Source organism: Prionailurus viverrinus, unplaced genomic scaffold (assembly GCF_022837055.1).
Source record: "Prionailurus viverrinus isolate Anna unplaced genomic scaffold, UM_Priviv_1.0 scaffold_49, whole genome shotgun sequence".
NCBI lineage: Eukaryota > Metazoa > Chordata > Mammalia > Carnivora > Felidae > Prionailurus > Prionailurus viverrinus.
Genome location: NW_025927612.1, coordinates 1,424,323 through 1,438,024, shown reverse-complemented (window position 1 = coordinate 1,438,024; position 13,702 = coordinate 1,424,323). Strand labels below are relative to the sequence as shown.

The 13,702-nt window shown below is 57.6% G+C and overlaps 1 protein-coding gene across 1 annotated transcript; it reads left to right on the top strand.

Moving 5' to 3' along the window:
• The first annotated feature begins 3,767 nt into the window (after positions 1 to 3,767).
• On the top strand, positions 3,768 to 11,757 carry FAM3A (FAM3 metabolism regulating signaling molecule A). Its single transcript, XM_047847471.1, has 11 exons — positions 3,768 to 3,851; positions 4,063 to 4,230; positions 4,413 to 4,609; positions 6,021 to 6,134; positions 6,672 to 6,695; positions 8,877 to 9,000; positions 9,090 to 9,148; positions 9,614 to 9,664; positions 9,988 to 10,072; positions 10,149 to 10,275; positions 11,091 to 11,757. The coding sequence occupies exons 3-11, from the start codon at positions 4,597 to 4,599 to the stop codon at positions 11,184 to 11,186; spliced, it is 693 nt and encodes a 230-aa protein (XP_047703427.1). The 5' UTR covers positions 3,768 to 3,851; positions 4,063 to 4,230; positions 4,413 to 4,596; the 3' UTR covers positions 11,187 to 11,757.
• Positions 11,758 to 13,702: the final 1,945 nt, after the last annotated feature.

Genomic DNA, 13,702 nt, shown 5'->3' with positions numbered 1-13,702 from the left:
TCGTGGCCTGGGTTCCACTAGATGCAACCAACCAGAAACAGAAGGACACCACGATCAGGTGCTGGTACATTTTGCGGAGGGAACAAGGGGCCCAGAAAGACACCAGGGGAGGAAGGTTCCACTCCCAGGGAGGTGAACACGTACCCCGGGGCCTTGCGGCTGGCCTGCTCCCTGTTCCGGGAGGGAGAAGGCCCTCAGGCTGTTGAGGGCATTCAGCTGTGACCCCTCCCTCCAGCTTAACCCGTGCCCCACTTGGGAGGCAATCAGTTGCCCAGAGCTTTTCGCTCCAACCGTCTAGGCCCGTTCCTGCCTGCCACCAAGGAGAAGCAGCCAGCCTTAGCTCCTGCATAGCCCCCTCGCCCGGAGCTGGGATGGTAGTAGCTGGGAGCCTGGGTAGGGAGAGGCCAGTGGAGTGCAGTGTGGCAGGCAGATTGCTGACTGCAGGGGGACAAACCAAGGCTCCCACCCACGACTCTGCAACAGCAGTACGGAGATGAAGAAACTCCAATGGTGGGCTGATCTGTTCCCCCCACATATGCTAGGGTAGCAGGTCACCCCTGGACACATGACCTGCACCCTAGGGTGCCATCTCCACCCTCCCACCCCCTCCTGAAGCCAGGGAAAGTGGCACACCTCCGATTAAGGAAGGGGGGAGGTCACCGAGTTCACTGGAATAGGGATAGGATACAGACAGATCACAGAGCCTTGAGTGCCAGCTGGGTGGGAACTGGACCTCAAAACCTGTCCTGCCCCAGGTCCATGCAGAGAAGCTGAAGACTCCATGTGGACAGGATTGTAGGCCAGGCTTCGGCCAGAGGGCAGTGGCGTTCACCCTTATTTCTAGTGCCTGTGGCCTCCTGGAGAGGGGGCAGTGGCAAAGGCTTCCCCAGGAGTCAGTGGGGGCCAGCCTGGGAACTCACAGGCTCTCCTGTAACACTTTGGCTCCCACGTGGCTACAGAGAGTCTTTGTCCTTGGCTGTGGTGCAGCCACAGTGATGGGAGGATGAGCTGAAATGACAGGAGAGGGCCGGGCCCCGGGATGGTGGCCCGGAATGGGGCAGAATGGGTCCCTCCCTGAAGATACGGCCGTGCCTTCCCCCTGCTTCCCCCCCCCAGGGGGTGCTGCCCTGCCTACTCCAGGGGAAGAGCCATCTAAGTCTGCTGCTGCTGCCCTGGCCCATCCTGCAAACCTCAAATCCTCAAAATACGGATATGAGGATAATTTCAAGCCCTTGGTGATGGGGAGGAGTCAAGTAACTGAGGGTGCGGGAGTCCTTCCTGACCCCTCAGGGATCTTCAAGTTCAGAGTCCTTCGCAGTGCCACACAGGCATTCATACACTGAGGAACCCAGCAGAGCTGGATTCTGTCGACAGTCCTCCTGGGTCCCCAGGTCCCCTGGGGACCGTGCTGGCATGGCATGACCAGGGAGGGTGCTCCTGGGGGGATCCACACAGGGGCAGCAGCAGGAGGCCAAAGTAGAAGAGGGACACAGCTCCAGGGCCAACAGCACATGATGACCATGTGTGAGCACGGAGGGAGGAGTGTTGGGGCATCCCAATCTCATCGTGTTCTGAGTGTCTCTCCTGCGACAGGCACATGGGCCCAGGTGACGACAGTCAGCTGACATTTCAGATGTAGGTGCTACGCTGGGGCAGACATAAGGGCCCTGCTGGTGACATTCAACTGTCACCTGACCTCTGGGTGCCTCTGTGGAACAAAGCGGTGAGGGCCCTGATGAGGACAGTCGACTGTCCTCTCAGCCCTAGGAGCCTGCAGTGGGGACGAGGCATGAGATCCCGGGTAAGGACATTAAGCTGTCACTTTCACTCTGGGTAGCAACATTGGTGCTGGGGTATAAGTGCTTTCAACTGGCGCTGAATGTCTACACTGGGACAGGATGGGAGCACCTGTGTGAGGCCGACCAACAGTCCTGAGCTCTGGGGCCCTAAGTCCTGCGTCCGGGTTCCAACATTCAACTACCATTTAAGTTGATCGTACTCTAGGGCAAGGCTTGGAGGTCAGGTGTGGAGAGCCCCCTTTCAGCTCTTCGTGCCTATGCTCGGGTGAGGGGCAGGTGTGGGCACTGAGCGGTTACCTCAGGTCTGGGTCCCTACCCTGAGGCAGAACGTGAGAACCCGACACGATCCACAAGTAGCACGTCCGAAATGAGAGCTACACAGGCAGGGATGTGAACCCCGCCGGAAGGCACGCCAGTGCCTCCTCAGTGCTGTGGCCCCAGGTGACAACAGCATTCGAACGAAAGCCCATGTCTGTATCCTGTGCTGGAAAGGAGAATGAGGGACCGTTGAGGTCATTCAAGTGTCACTTTAGCTGTGGGTTATTAAACACAGAGGTCTGAAGGACTGGGCGGGGGGAAGCCAATTGTCCCTTCAGCTCTGGAGTCCCGCACTGTGGCAGAGGTGAGGGCATTCGACTGCCACCTGAGATCCGGTTGCCCAATCTAGAGGCCACAAGGCCCGGGTGAGGGGGTCTACTGTGGGGTAGAAACCCGCAGGTTGGGAGGCGGACCGTTGACTGACAGCTCCGTGGCCAGTTTCTACGCTGCAAGAAGCAGAGGAGAGATCAGTTGAGGATATCAGCCGGCACGTCCACTCCAGATTGCCTACGCTGAGGCAGAGGCAAGGGGACCCAAGGAACAACAGTCAACTGGCGCCTCAGCTGTGGGAACTATGCTGGGGCACAGGTAAGAGGGCCCACAGGAATCATTTTCTGCTCCTTCACGCTGGCTGCCTGTGCTGGGGCGGCAACATGAGGGCCTAACCCTCCGTATGTCCGAATTGAAAAACAGTCCCCAAGAAAACAAGGGAGTTGTGCAAGGCTGTCCCACAAGGCCCCGAAGACCTGAAACTGAATGCCAGGCTTCTGGCCCATGACTTATGTGGTGCCCGTGGGGATGGTGGGTGTGCCTCAGGACCCTCAGGGGGACTCATTAAAGCAAGCGTTCCAAAATGCGTGCTCTGAGCAAGATGTAAACAGTGGCCTCTCTGAACTACCAGTCTGGCAGATGCCCCTCGTCTGGCTGGCAGCCCAGGAGCTCCGTCCTGGGCACCACGGCTACAAGCATTGCAGGAAAGAGCACTGAGGAGAGCACTGGTGTTTGACAGATGGTCAGCATTATGTCTGATACCAAATTCCGTGGGGAAAAAAAAAAAAAACCTGTGCCTGCAGCAGCCAGGGCCTAAAACCGATTACTTTGATCTTGTGTGTTGCATACACCAGTGTAGACGGTACTGGGTTGTAACCAGAGCTGTCACTGCCTAGCTTTACAGGCTTTGTCTGTATTTTGGATTCTTTCCTCATGAAGGCTTTGTCGTGGGGTCATTGGGTCAGGGGGCACAGGTGCCCCCCCCCCCCCCACCGCACTCTCATGCCACCCAGGTGCTGTCGTCCAGAAAGAAAGATGGGTCCCCCTGACAGCGGGTCCAGCTCTCCCGGTGCAGGAGGTGATTGGGGTGCACTGGGCGGTGGCAAAGACGCCTTCCTGAAGGCGCTGAGGGGAGCGGACCCGAGTTTTCCAGTATCAGAGCGAGGTGAGAGACCACGTGAACGTGCTTCCATCTAGAAAGCCAACCGTGAGGAAAGGCATCGCAAGGCTGAGCTTGGTGGCCTCTGGCTCGTCACGTTCCGGTATTTTCCCCGGTGGACTGTTCTATACCTCCTGGTTTCTAAAAGAGACACATACCAATTTTGAAAGAATTTCTAATTAAGACCCCAGATACATCCGCTTCATTCAAGGCTTCAGAAATCCGACTGCAGGGCAGGAGTGCAACCCCAGCCCTCGAAGCCTAGGAAGGCCGGCTCGTACCGCCTTAGAGGAGTCTGGGGGCAGGTTTGTACCGCGAAGCACGCGTGGATCAGGAGCGCGACCACACGGCTCCTCCCATTTAGAGGCCTGGGGACCCCGCCAGAGCGCCTTCCGAGGCCGGGCCGGTGCGGGCCCCTCCCACCCGGCGGCCAGAGCGGGTGGTGGAGGCGGGCCTGTGGGCGGGGATGCGTTGAGCCCGGGGGCGGGGACTCCACCGCCTCCTCTCCTCTGCCAGCCCCGCGGCGGGGGCGGTACCGGCGGGCTGTGGCCCCGCCCCCGGGCCGCCATTGCCGGGCCTGTCGGACCGAGCTGCGCATCTCCCTCGTCTCCCCTCGCGAGCGGAGCCGGGCGACCGGCCTGACAAGGCTGCCCACAACCCAGCTTGCATCGCGCCACGGGCCAGGCAAGTCTCCACCAGCTAACCGGCGTCGTCCGTCCCCAGCCTGGGAAGGGCGACCTGAGCACGGGGCCTCCCATGGGAGGAGGCCTCCGTCCGGGCAAACCAGCTTTACTTCCCGGCTCCAGGGGCTCCCGTGGGCACGGCTGTGAGTCGACGGGTTCCTGAGGACCTTCTTGTCCCGACAGGGCCTTTCTGCGCGTGCCCGAGGAGCCTGGCCAGGTGGTTGGACGAACAAGCCGGTGCACCGGTCGCGTCCACCCAGCAGCGAGGACCAAGCACAGGCTCACGCTTGTGTTTTGTTGCCCCCAGAGTGCAGGGTCCCCAAACACTGCACCTGCCGACGACCCCAACCCCGCGGGAGAAGTGGACATGAGGTTGGCAGGTGGGTGGCGTCCAGAGTGATTGCAAAGGAGTTGGAAAGGGGATCGCCCTGGCGACCCAGGTGTCCAGAGATCGGTGTCTGGAGGTGCCCTGATGGACCACTGAGTGTGGTTTTGGAAACGGAGAACCCTGCACAAAGTGTCATTCTATGACCTTGAGCAAATCTTTTCACCTCCCAGAACTTCAAGAACTGTGAAAGGAGGATTAAGATAGTCGATTTGTCCCAACTCGGATAACCGGCCGCTGTGGCCGCTGTCTGAGAAAATGAGTTGTGCGAGAGGCTTCGCGGAGCATGGCGGCTAGCTCCAGGGGGCGGGGTGTGCTACCGGGGAGGCGTGGTTTCAGAGGAACTCAAGAATTGCCACTTCAGACCTCCTAGGGTTGCAGCGTTGTAAATCTATCCTCGTGACAACTGGCCGGTGACGGACTGGATGGGAAGTTACGGCCTCAAGATCAGTCAGGGCTGCAGCAAGAAAGGAGGCGGTTAATTCAGGGCCAGGACTTGATGAGGGCACGTATAGGAGAGTAGACTGTATGTAGGGAAACAGGGGCACATGGAGCTTTTCAGTGGAAAATAGATGAAGATCATTTGAGCAACGAGGCTGACGACCGTCCAGATGGGGTTAGAATGTGCTGTCTGAGAACCCAGTGGACAAGTATTTCCAGCATGGGGACCCACAAGCGACTCAGGGAGCTAACACCAGGAAGGTCATAGGTGGCCTTGACAACAAGCTGCCTTGATGGGGTGATGTAGACAAGGCCAGGCTGGAGTAGGTGGGGACACAGTGTAAGGTGACATGCAGAAAGAGGCAGTGCAGATGCCTTTGGACATGCTAACTGGGAAGATGAAGGGAAGGGAGAGAGAGGCCATGCTAACTGGGAAGATGAAGGGAGGGGAAGATGAAGGGAGGGGAGAGAGAATCACAGGATGGGGCTGTGATTCTGAAGGAGCCCCTTCGCTTCGGTGACTTCTTACAACGGGAGATGTTGAAGGTACAGGAGAGAGAGCAAGATAGAGCGAATGGGGACTATGACAAGAAATCTGCGTAAGTAGAAGACCTCAGGGTCCAGCTCCCAGCAGGTGAAGGAACAGGTCTTCAAATTGAGTAGGGACCCCCTCCTCCATCATAACAGGAGAAACAGAACACGATGGATGGCACAAGAATACACTGGTAACCTCAGAGGCCAAAAGTTACAGGGCTCCACAGAGAACCCAGCTCCCAGCCTGGGGCTCCGTTTCCTCCATCTACCTGCCACGATCTCAAGTTCCTGTCCCAGGCCTGCCGAGTGGCAACAGGTCCCCACCTTCTTCTTCCCAAGGGGGCATGGAAATCCAGTCCTGAGAGGCCCTAGGGTCATTCGGGAGCTCACTGGCAACTGAGGTGGCCTTCCTGTGTCTGTCCTGCCTCCAGGCCCCCTCCGCATTGTGGCCCTGATTGTCACCGTGGGCCTCACCTGGATCGTGGTCAGCATTCTCCTAGGTGGGCCTGGCAGTGGCTTTCCTCGTATCCAGCAACTCTTCTCCAGTGAGTGTGGGACTCTTGATTGTCTGTGGAGGTCGCCAGGGTGGCCACCCTGGCTCTGGGTGAGGTGGGTATGGCCTGGGTTTTCTGTCTCCCTGGTGGGCCACCTCTAGCTAACCCCAGTCGGCCTCCTGACATCCAACACATTCTTCCCTCTACCACCCAGTTGTTTCATTTGGGAACTCCAATCCATGTATTTAGAATTCTGTGCCCAGTTGGAGTCACTAGTGTCTGAGAGAGGGGCAGGGAGGCTTCCACTGAACACTGGGGACGACACCCTGGCTGCTCCCTGCAGGCTATATGCTGGGCTCTGAGAAGGTGACGGGACTCTACGCCTTGTTATTGGTGACGATTCACCCAAGTACCATTTACAATTGCAATTTACTTTCTTCCCGGAGCAGGGGGCTTGAATCTGGCTTAGCCCCTGGCCCCTGAGCCTGATCAATCCTCCACCTTGACTTCACGGTGTCAGGCCAGGAGGCTCTGCTACAGGGCCCTGGAGGCCTCCACCCTGACACCAACAACTCTCTGTATCCACAGGCCCAGAGAACTCAGCAACTGCAGGTAAGCCTCCCGTCACCTCCCTGCTCCTTTCCTGTGCCCAGCCCTCATACTACTTCTCTGATACTGCTACCTGCCTTAAGGCCTGCAGGCTCTCTGTTCTCCCTTCATCCCTCCCCAAACTGGCCATCACGGCCCACTGGAGCTGCTTGCATGCTGTGAACCTAGAAATCCAGTTACTGGTAAGATAAGCATAGGATAGATGTCCCCACTGCAAGAGGGAGGAACCGGAAGGGATAAACCAGTCACCAGTCCCAGTAGGGCAAATGCCATTAGGATTCAAGGCCTCAGGAGAATCCTCTAGGGCCCAATGCTCTGTGCTCTGGATGTAACTGAACGGGGGTGAGGGGCACCCTCTGGAGTGGAGGGTGCGGTCCTACCCTCTGGGCCTGGCCCATCTCTGGCCTCGGTAGCCACCGCTCTGCCCTCAGAGCCATGCTTCTTCCTTCTGCCCCTTTTCTGTCCCTTTCAGCCCAGAACAGCACTCTTTCTGCTGGTATAAAATTCTCAAAAAACATTGTTGGTCTCTTGTGCGATTTACGAGACTCTAAGCGAGGAGATGAGAGGGCCCTCCAGATCTCTCGTGGATAAGGCCGTTTCTGTTCCTGGCTTCTACTGACATGCTTGCACGGGTCCACAAGTCGCACCCTCTGGCTCCGTAGTAAATGCTCATCCAAGCACAGAGCCTGCTCTCGCACGTTTTGCTGTGAGCACCAAGGAGAAACCAGGCCAAGCCCTCAATACTGTGTTTGGAAACCTCCTCAACTAAGTATCCCAGTTCAGTGTTTATGAGTTCTTTGCCACTTTATGAACCTTACCTCCAGGATCCAATACCATGTTCCCGGTTTCCATCGGAGACCTCACCAGAAGCGCCTTTTTAATTTTTGTTAATGTTTCTTTTTGAGAGGGAGATAGAGACACACACAGGGAGATGGGCAGAGCGCAAGTGGGGGAGGAGCAGAGAGAGAGGGAGACGCAGAAAACAAAGCAGGCTCCAGGCTCTGAGCTGTCAGCACAGAGCCTAACACGGTGGCGCTCGAACTCATGAGCCGTGAGATCATGACCTGAGCCAAACTCAGACACTTCACTGATTGAGCCACCCGGGTGCCCCACAGGAGCGCCTTTAACCTTCATGTTGCCGACGACAACATGGTCATGATGATGTATGTGTTCTCCCCGCTCTCAAACCAGCTCCGCCCTCTTCCATCCATATTTCTACCAACAGTCCCATAAGGCAATCGAGGCCTTTTCTAGCTGCACCCCAAAATTCTACAGCCTCCCTTCATTGCCCCGTTCCAAAGCCCTTTCCACCTTTTGGGGGACTTGTTGGAGCAGCGCCCACCTCCTGCTGTCAGATGTTTCCTGGCTGTAACAAAGGAGCACGCACCACGTACACTGAGATGTTTCTTCTCCTCAGACGCGGCTTCTCCCCCAGTTCAGGAAGCCGGAAGGCTGAAGTCTGCAGGCTCCAGGGGAGGCTCCCTCCTGCCTCTTCCAGCCTGTGGGGGCCGCAGGTGCACCTTGAGCGGTGGGCACGTCCCTCCGGGCTCTGCCTCCGTCTGCACAGGGCCTCCTTTTCCGTCTCTGTCTTGTCTGTCCCTTAAAAGGACACTTGTCATTGAATTTAGGGCCACCCTACTCCAGGATGACCTCATTTTAACAAATTACATCTTCAATGAGCCTATTTTCAAATCGGCTGGTATTCGAAGGTGCTGGGAGGTAGGACTTGAACGTGTCATTTGCGGGGCACAGTTGAACCTGTAACAGAGGCCAGCCGCCCTCCTCCCGTCCTCCCACCTCTGCCGTGGGGTTCAGGCACTCTTTTTTTTTGTCACCACTTTCCTGCAGTCGCCCTCCCAGCTGCCCCTTCCTTCCCCACCTGTGCTCTCTCCATGGCGGGGCCAAGCGAAGGCCAGCCCTCCTATCTCTTTTCTCCCACCAGTGGCAGAAAAGCCTCCCCGAGGTCTCTGTCACCTTGTGCTGAGGCCGGCGCCAGCAGGATGCAGAGTGTCCGTGGAAGTGTCCCTGGCCTTGGCCTAAGCCATGTCCCCCCCCACCCACCCCATTGGTCCCCTGCTCTGTGGCCACTCATTCCTACCTGTGGGCTGGTCCTGACCTCCCCCTCTCAGATCTCAGGTGACCCCAGGGCCAGGCCCGTGGGTCACCCCTGCTGTACCTGCCCAGAGCCACGAGCCAAGAAGTACAAATGCGGCCTGCCCCAGCCATGTCCTGAGGAGCACCTGGCCTTCCGCATGGTCAGCGGGGCCGCCAATGTCATCGGACCAAAGATCTGCCTCGAAGATAAGATGTGAGCTCCTTGCGGTGAGGGGGTGGGAGCCTGAAAGCTAGATCTATGAGGGACATTTGAGGACTCTGCTCCCCTCCTCCCCCCGCCAGGCTCATGAGCAGTGTCAAGGACAACGTGGGCCGTGGACTGAACATCGCCCTGGTGAACGGTGAGTCCCTGTGATGTGAGGTCAGAGTTCAGACCAGAGAAGCAGATCCATGCCATGATGTGCCACCCTTGTTCCCCACACCCTCCCCATGAGGAGGCATCTGAGTGTTCGCCTTGGCCCTCTCCTCCCTCCGCCCCACTTCTGGAAATCCACAGAGAGGCCCGGAAGAGGGTCCGTGCACACTGAAGTTTCCACAGAAGAAGTGACCCAATAAACAAAACCAGTAAAGAACCAGAAGTTTCCAGGAAGTTGGAGGGTGCTTCCTAGGGAGCCCCTGGATGGGCCGCAGCTTTCTGAACAAGGGGCATGGTGGGCATGAATGGGCAGGATGTTTGCAAAGCTTCCAGAAGGGCTGCGCCCATGGCTGCTGCCGTGTCCTTAGCCCAATCTAGGGTGGCCGGGATGGTATGGTGGCCTTGCCCTGGTGGCTCGCCCAGCAGGACTCTTCCCTCCCTGTCAACCCAGGGGTCAGCGGTGAGCTCATCGAAGCCCGGGCCTTTGACATGTGGGCAGGAGGTGAGTGGCGGTCATGGCCTCCTGCTCGTCGTGCGGCAGAATGACTGGGCGTCTCTCCCCTGAAGCACCGTTCTCTGTCTATTCGCCGTGGCTTCTTGAGCGCTTCCTTGGGTTTGGAAAGGGCAGGGAGAGGAACAGGTGTACGGTCATGGGCATGGCCCTGGCTTCTTGTACCAGTTTGTCCCTTTCACTTGGGGACCTTGGTGGGTGTGTCCCTGGCCTGATCCCTGCTTTAGTTTCCTTGTTTGGAGACCAAGGGTTGGTGAGGGAGGGTTACTCAGTGGTGCCCGATGCTTTGTGTTTCATGTGACCTGACACCCCAGATGTCAACGATCTGCTGAAGTTTATTCGGCCACTGCATGAAGGTACCCTGGTGTTTGTGGCATCGTACGACGACCCAGCCACCAAGTAAGTGATTGCCGAGGCCGGCCTCAGCCTCGCCCTTCCACAGCGACTGCTTATATGTCTTCCTTCTGTGCGGCAGGATGAACGAGGAGACCAGGAAGCTTTTCAGTGATCTGGGCAGCAAGAATGTGAAGGACCTGGCCTTCCGGGACAGCTGGGTGTTTGTGGGGGCCAAGGGCGTGCAGAACAAGAGCCCATTTGAGCAGGTACAGGTGGAGAGCCTCGCACCGCAGAATAGTGTGCCTGCCCCTTCCGTTCACCCCGCAGGCTTCCCTGGATTCTGCCCCAGCACCCCTAGCCAAGGTGCCCCAGACCCCTCACCGGGTGCACAGGGAGGGGCAGTATAACTTTGACCTTCCCTGTCCTGTATGGATTTCACCCTACAGGGTCCTTAAATGCAAAGCTTTCGTAATGGCAAGGCTCACAACTAAGAGACCTTTCTCGCAAACATCTTCAAGATGCTCAGTCCTGTCCCGTGCTTCTGCAACCCCGATCCCCGATTCACACTGCACTGGCCTTCTCCCCCCAGCCCCTGCTGTCCTCTGACTGACCCCCCAGACCCACACATGTCAAGCCCCACGTGCGGGGCTGGGAGGCCTCAGGTGCCATCCTCCTCTGTGGTGAAACCATGGGGCTCCCCGCCCTGTCCCCCACAGCAGGACAAGGCAAATAGGCTGCTCCAGTGCTTTCTGGAAGGCTCTGGGTGCCTCAAAAGAGCAATTCAGCACTCCGAGCACAAATGCTCCCTCTGGCCTTTTTCTTCCTGAAATTTCCAGCAGCCCCTGTGGGCCAGGTGAGAGCGGGAATATTCACGTGTGCCACACACACATACGTGCAGAGAAGCTGGCTTCTTCTACTCCACCCATTCGGTAGATGAGAAAATCGAGGTGTATTGGGACAGACGGGGATGTGCCCCGAGAGTGCACAGTCGGTTGACAGCAGCACACAGGGACTGCAAGCCCTGTCTGTCCCTTGTGCCTTAGGGCTGAGGCCTTGACCCCCTGCTCCCCAAACCCCACAGCACGTGAAGAACAGTAAGCACACCAATAAGTACGAAGGCTGGCCCGAGGCCCTGGAGATGGAAGGCTGCATCCCCAGGAGGACGACGGCTAGCTAGCCGGCCGAGCACAGGGACCGGGCTGAGGGGGGCTGCGTGTGCCTGGCCAGGAGAAGGCGGTGGCGGCGCCGGCGTGAGGCTGAGGCCTGACCCCATGCCCAGCCGGGAGTGCTGTCTTGCCCCAACACCTCGGGGCTCCGAAGCGGTGACGGGACCAGGTGTGACCGGTGGTGGGGGTCTCTTTGTAAAGCTGCTTCCCCGGGTCAGCCCCGCCTGATTCCCAAGCACCCGTGGTCACAAGGGCCCCGGGTGCTCGCCCCTTGCTGCGCCAAGTCTGGTAGCAGCTCCGCAGTGGGTCGGGGCATCTTCCAGAACCTCTCCATCCCAGAGCCGCTCGCTGCTCTTGGGGCTGATCCTGTTTCCAGGGTGATTCCTTCAGATGAGCCACGCCCGGCTGCCTCCTGCGTCGCACTCTTCGGGAAGGGGCCTCGTCGGAGCCGAGCCAGCCGGGGCACCAAAGTCGCCTGATCACCGGCCCTGTCGCGGCAGATGGCGGCTCCCATGCTTTGTCGGGGGCCCACCTTCCAGATGACCTCTCAATAAATTAGTGGCCCCAGTGGAATAAAATGCATTAAGTGGGGAGTCGGGCAGCGTTGTCCTTGCGGGGAGGGACACGTCCCCGAGGCTTAGCCAACCTGCTCCCACAGCCTTAGCAGACACACTTTGTCTCCAGGGTTCCTGCCGCTGACAGTCTCTGCGGTGGCTGAGATGTGACACAGGCAGAAAGCAGAGCAGCTCCCCAGCTGGCATTCCTGTACCCTTGCCCAGGAGAGAGGGCTCTACCCTCTGGGGGAGCAGGAAACCCACCAACTCCCTCGAACACCTCAAAGGCGGGCAGAGACAGGGATGGGGATTAAAATCAGCCCAGGTGCCTCCCCACTCCCCTCAGACTCCCTCAAGAGCTAGGGTGTCTACCTGCAGCCCTTGGCTTTGGATGCCTTTGAGATCAAGGCTTTGAAGCCCAAGTCATGTGACCTATTTGGCATCTATTTCCCTTCGTTAAGTGAAAACCAACAAGAAACTCTAAGGAGTTTTCCTGGAATGCTACATCCCGTGGGCAGAGAAGTGGTCAGGGAAAGGGGGAAAGGCACTTGGAACTTCCTCAGTTTGGGGAATCCAGGAGCCAGCCGGGCAGCCTCGAGGGGGCCGTAGCAGTGGCGATGGACTTAATGAGTCCTACTCTGGAAACAGGCTTCCCGGGCCTCCACCTTCTAACAGGTCAGTGCTACCGGAGTGTGAACAAAGTGGCAAGAAAGGGAAGTATTTATGGAGCAGGCAGAAGAGGAGAGGCTGTCTCAAAGATCAGGGAGGTGGCGACAACAAGAGCCCGGGCGCTTGGCCGGGAGATGGTGATCAGAGAAGTCAACAGCCAGCCTGACCCCGAGCCAAGTGCTTTAGAGACTTGCTTTTTTAGAGCAGTTAGAGATGCACAGCAAAGATGAGCAGAAAGTGCAGAGAGTTCGCACAGGTAGGTCCCCAACCTACACTGACACCTCATCACCTGAACCCCAGAGTTGACGTTAGGGTTCCTTGTTGGTTTTGAACAGTCTGTGTGTTTGACAAATGTGTAATGATGTGTGTCCACCACTGTGGTATCAGACGTGGATCCACTTTTAAATCTTTTATTATAGACCGTTTCAAATGTCCCCCAAGGGAGGGAAGACACTATAATGAGGTCCGACGTACCTGTGGGGTTGCCCCAGTGTTTCACCTGCACCCCCACAGCCCATATCCCCTTAGTTCCTCCATTGGCATTCCCATTATACACCTACTACCTGCGTGGGCCTCATGCCAACCCTAGCAAGAAAGGACTGTCATTCTCCCCATTCACAGAAGAGCTAAAAGTCCCCGCTGAGCCCAGGAGGTCGGAAGCCAGGTAAGTGGGGCTCCTCAAGGTTGGTAGCTTGCCCCGAATGAAACTGAATGTCACTGAAGGTCCACACTGCAAGCCTGGGAGGCCTCTCAAGCCACCGCTGTGATTGCCTGACCTTCCCCAAACATTCGCCAAGGCCCTGCCCTGGACCGTGTTACATTCTGGGGACACAGGACCGAGCCCCAGCGATGGCCCCTAACTCCTCGGGGCGGGGGTGGGGGCCGTGTCTTCACTAGGAGTCTCCACAGTCACAGAGACAGAAACACTAAGCCCAGCTTTATCCCCCACTTGGTCCAACACAGGCTATGAAGCCAATGGCAGTGTGAGGTAGAGCCTGCCCAACTTTCCAAAGTAGAGGTAAACCTTTCTATATCCTTCAGCCCTCCTCCACCGGGGTGGTGCCGCTGCCCCGAAATCCCACTCCCACCTACCAGAGTTAGGTCACCCTTTGTTTTAAAAGCCAGAATCCCGAGTCAAACGGACATAAGCAAAAATAAGCAATGACAAAAGAGGGGGACTAGTGTTCCCACATCAGACCCCAACGCCCACAGTAATTCTAGCCCCAGTAATGTCATTAGCACATGGGGTGATTCCCATGCAAACCTTGTGTACCAAATGTGGAGGAGGGATTGAGGTGCTGATG